Here is a 3,620-nt window from a genome sequence, read left to right on the forward strand (position 1 = left end):
GGTGAGACGTAGTTGGTGTTCACAGGAAGACACATGTCCCTCAAAGGCACCTGTCTGAGCACTGCTGCTTCAGCGAGCCTGGCACTGCCTCGCAGACCTTCCTGGGAGCCACCGTCAGAAGAGCAAGGTAAGAGGGGACGGCTGGGGCCTTGCAGGGCTTCAGGCCGTGCGCTGATCTCTGCCCAGGCGCGGGGACTTGGAAGCCCTGGGGGCTGCCAGCCACTCGCCCAGTCCCGTCACTCGGGCATCTCGGTCAGTCTGGTGCTCACTCTTGGCCCGTGTCTTGGAGGTCACACATGATGCGCCTGGACCCACACCCCGAGCTCTCATCGGAGGAGCCCTCATTTACGCACGCATCTGGCCTACATCCCCGCGCTCGGGATGCATGGACAATTTCCATGAGACGTACAGACTTCCCTGCTTCTTGCTTCTGTGAAGACTCCCAGGTCAAGAAAGACCACACAAGTCAGACTCCAGAATAATTCCAGTTACCGGCTGCGCTGACTTTTGTATGTTCTCCTGATAATTTCCTAACTCCTCGCCTCTCTGCTCTCTTTAATTTTCACCTGTAACATGGTGCCGACTAGAAGTGCTCTTCGCTTAAATAGAGTTGCTATTCATTTAGTACGTTTTGTGTGTTTTTCTGAGACCCTGAGATGCACCAGGGCTCCGGCATCCCGTTGCAGGAGTAAACCGAAATCTTTTTCTCTCGAAACACAGAGTTTAGGTGTTTGGGTGTGTGGTGGTGAAGGTGACGGTGACGGTGGGAGGGAGTAGCTGTGAATTACTGAACAGTGTGAAGGGTTTTAACAAGGAACCTCAGGGTGCCATTAAGGAGGCCACCGATGGATGCGGCCCTCTGACATCAATGTTTCTCTCTCTCCCCTGTCCCCTCTTTCTAAAATCAATGGAAACATACCCTTGGGTGAAGATTACAAAAGAAAGTAAGAGGAATGTAGTCAATAATACTGTAAATTACTATGTATGGGGCCAGACGGGTGCTTGAAACATCAGGAACCACTCTGTAAAGCATGTGGTTGTCTAACCGCGATGCTGTGCAACTGAAACTGATTCATATAATGCTGAGTGGAAACTGTACTTGAAGGAAAAAAGGAAGGAATCCAGGGGACTTGACCGGCCTTGAGTCAGGAAGCCCTCAGCCCTGGAGTGCTCGGGTTTACATGTGAACATGTATGTAAAACTTTAAGAAGGTTTTAACCCTTCATCTGCCGATTTAGATAGGAAGTGAGGCTGGTTGTGGAGGTTTTATCTCTGGCTCTGATGTGCCTTTTCTAGATCTGTCAGACTGATTCCCACTCTGGTAGGATTCAGTGAGCAGGACTGATTTTCATACATGGTTTTTATCAAAAGACCAAAAATGTCCCTCAGTGTACCCAGAAATCTATAGAGGGCAAAGCATGCAGGAGGAATTAGGATTTTTATGTGGCCCTGGCCAGTGTGGCTCATTTGGTTGGACTGTCATCCTGTACACCGAAGGGCTGCGGGTTTGATTCCTGGTCTGGGCACATACCTAGGTTGTGAGTTTGAACCCCGGTTGTGACTCTATCATCTATCTATCATCTATCTATCTATCTATCTATCTATCTATCTATCTATCTATCTATCTATCTATCTATCATCTATCTATCATCTATCATCATCATCTCTCTGTCTCTCCCTCTTCCCCTCTCTGAAGACCAATCAATATGACCTCAGGTAAGGATTAAAAAAATGAATTTTTATATCAAGGCAAGTGGCCAACCTAGTTTGTGTTTAGCTTAATGATCACCTAAGCAAATACTGAATTTGGGGAGTTACCATCTAAAGGAGTGACATGGGTGGGTTTTTAAATCTTTTTTTCCTTTCTGTTTTTCCATCAGAAAGGCCCTCAGTGCAGTGCTGTTGGGGATAGCAGCTGTTCTTTTCCTTCCTGCAGGAGATTTCCATAGCCCCAGACTATCTTTTAGAAATACGTCCTTGAAAAATACCTCCTGGAAAAGGAGGTTGTGCTCTCCACACCTTACATATGCGAGAACTGAGGCTCCCAGCAGAGGGGTAAGAACAGCGGCAGAGCTGGCATCTGGAATCTGCCTGACCCCAAAGGGCAGGATTAGTTCATTGGGCTGCACTGCCCTCCGAGGAATGGAGCCCTTCAACTCAGGAAGGTTGGAAAGGAAGCGGCACGATCTGGGGCAAAATACTAGGCAGCTGTTCTCCGCGTTCAACACGGTTTCCATTTGGTTTTGTTCTTGCAGGAGCCCTGTTTGCTTTTCACATTCGCTTTTCCTGGCTGGCCCCAGACCTGCCCTGAGGAGCCCGTGGGTTTGAAAATGAACGCCACCGTCACAGCAGACACCACCGTGGATGAAAACATCTACAACAGTTACTATCAGGATGAAAACTTCCCCGCGCCTTGCAACAAACAAGGCGTCAAGGCATTTAAGGGGCTCGTCCTGCCTCCCCTCTACTTCTTGGTCTTTCTGTTTGGCCTGCTTGGAAACTCCGTGGTGGTTCTGGTCCTGTTCAAGTACAAGCGGCTCAGGTCCATGACCGACGTGTACCTGCTCAACCTTGCCATCTCGGACCTGCTCTTCGTGTTCTCCCTCCCTTTCTGGGCCTACTACTCGGCAGACCAGTGGGTTTTTGGACTAGGTCTCTGCAAGATTATCTCCTGGATATACCTGGTGGGCTTTTACAGCGGCATATTCTTCATCATGCTCATGAGCATAGATAGATACCTGGCGATCGTACACGCGGTGCTTTCCTTGAGAGCGAGGACCGTGACTTACGGGGTCATCACCAGCGTGGTCACGTGGCTGGTGGCCGTCTTTGTCTCCCTCCCAGGCCTTATATTCAGCACTTGTTTCACAGAGGACAACCACATCTACTGCAAAACCAAGTACTCGTTGAAGTTCAGACAGTGGAAGGTTCTGAGCTCCCTGGAGATCAACATCCTGGGCTTGGTGATCCCCTTGGGCATCATGCTGTTTTGCTACTCCATGATCATCAGGACCCTGCAGCACTGTAAAAACGAGAAGAAGAGCAAGGCAGTGAAGATGATCCTCGCCGTGGTGGTCCTCTTCCTGGGGTTCTGGACCCCGTACAACGTAGTGCTCTTCCTGGAGACCCTGGTGGAGCTGGAGGTCCTCCAGGACTGCACCTTTGAAAGACACCTGGACTATGCCATTCAGACCACAGAGGCCCTGGCTTTTGTTCACTGCTGCCTCAATCCAGTCATCTACTTCTTCCTGGGGGAGAAATTTCGCAAGTACATCATCCACCTCTTCAAAACCTGCAAAGTCTCTTTTGTGCTCTGCCAATACTGCAGGCTCCTCCAGATTTACTCCCCCGACACCCCCAGCTCATCTTACACTCAGTCCACAGTGGACCACGAGCTCCATGACGCTCTGTGAAAAACAGAAATGCAGAAAAGCCAGAGTTAATAAACTGCCCGAGTTAAGAGCTTCCCTAAAGTTGTATGATAGTAAGAGTTCCCCGAGCAAGTGTCAGGGAGGTGGACGTCCACTGCGGAAGGTGGAGCTTCTCACCCTGTGGTCAGCTTTCCCCTCGCCACGTACAAGTTCAATGCCTGGGCTCCCGTCCTCGCACCAGGCTGGCCT

At 50.0% G+C, this 3,620-nt stretch overlaps 1 protein-coding gene across 1 annotated transcript; it reads left to right on the forward strand.

Annotated features, from left to right (window-relative positions):
• Positions 1-2,330: 2,330 nt before the first annotated feature.
• On the forward strand, positions 2,331-3,413 carry CCR4 (C-C motif chemokine receptor 4; the record flags this gene model as incomplete). The annotated part of the gene is made up of 1 exon (XM_081159967.1): positions 2,331-3,413. One exon carries the CDS (start codon positions 2,331-2,333, stop codon positions 3,411-3,413), a length of 1,083 nt encoding a protein of 360 aa, XP_081016093.1.
• Positions 3,414-3,620: the final 207 nt, after the last annotated feature.

The sequence above is a fragment of the Miniopterus schreibersii genome, assembly GCF_964146895.1.
Source record: "Miniopterus schreibersii genome assembly, chromosome: 15".
In the NCBI taxonomy this organism is placed as follows: Eukaryota; Metazoa; Chordata; class Mammalia; order Chiroptera; family Miniopteridae; genus Miniopterus; species Miniopterus schreibersii.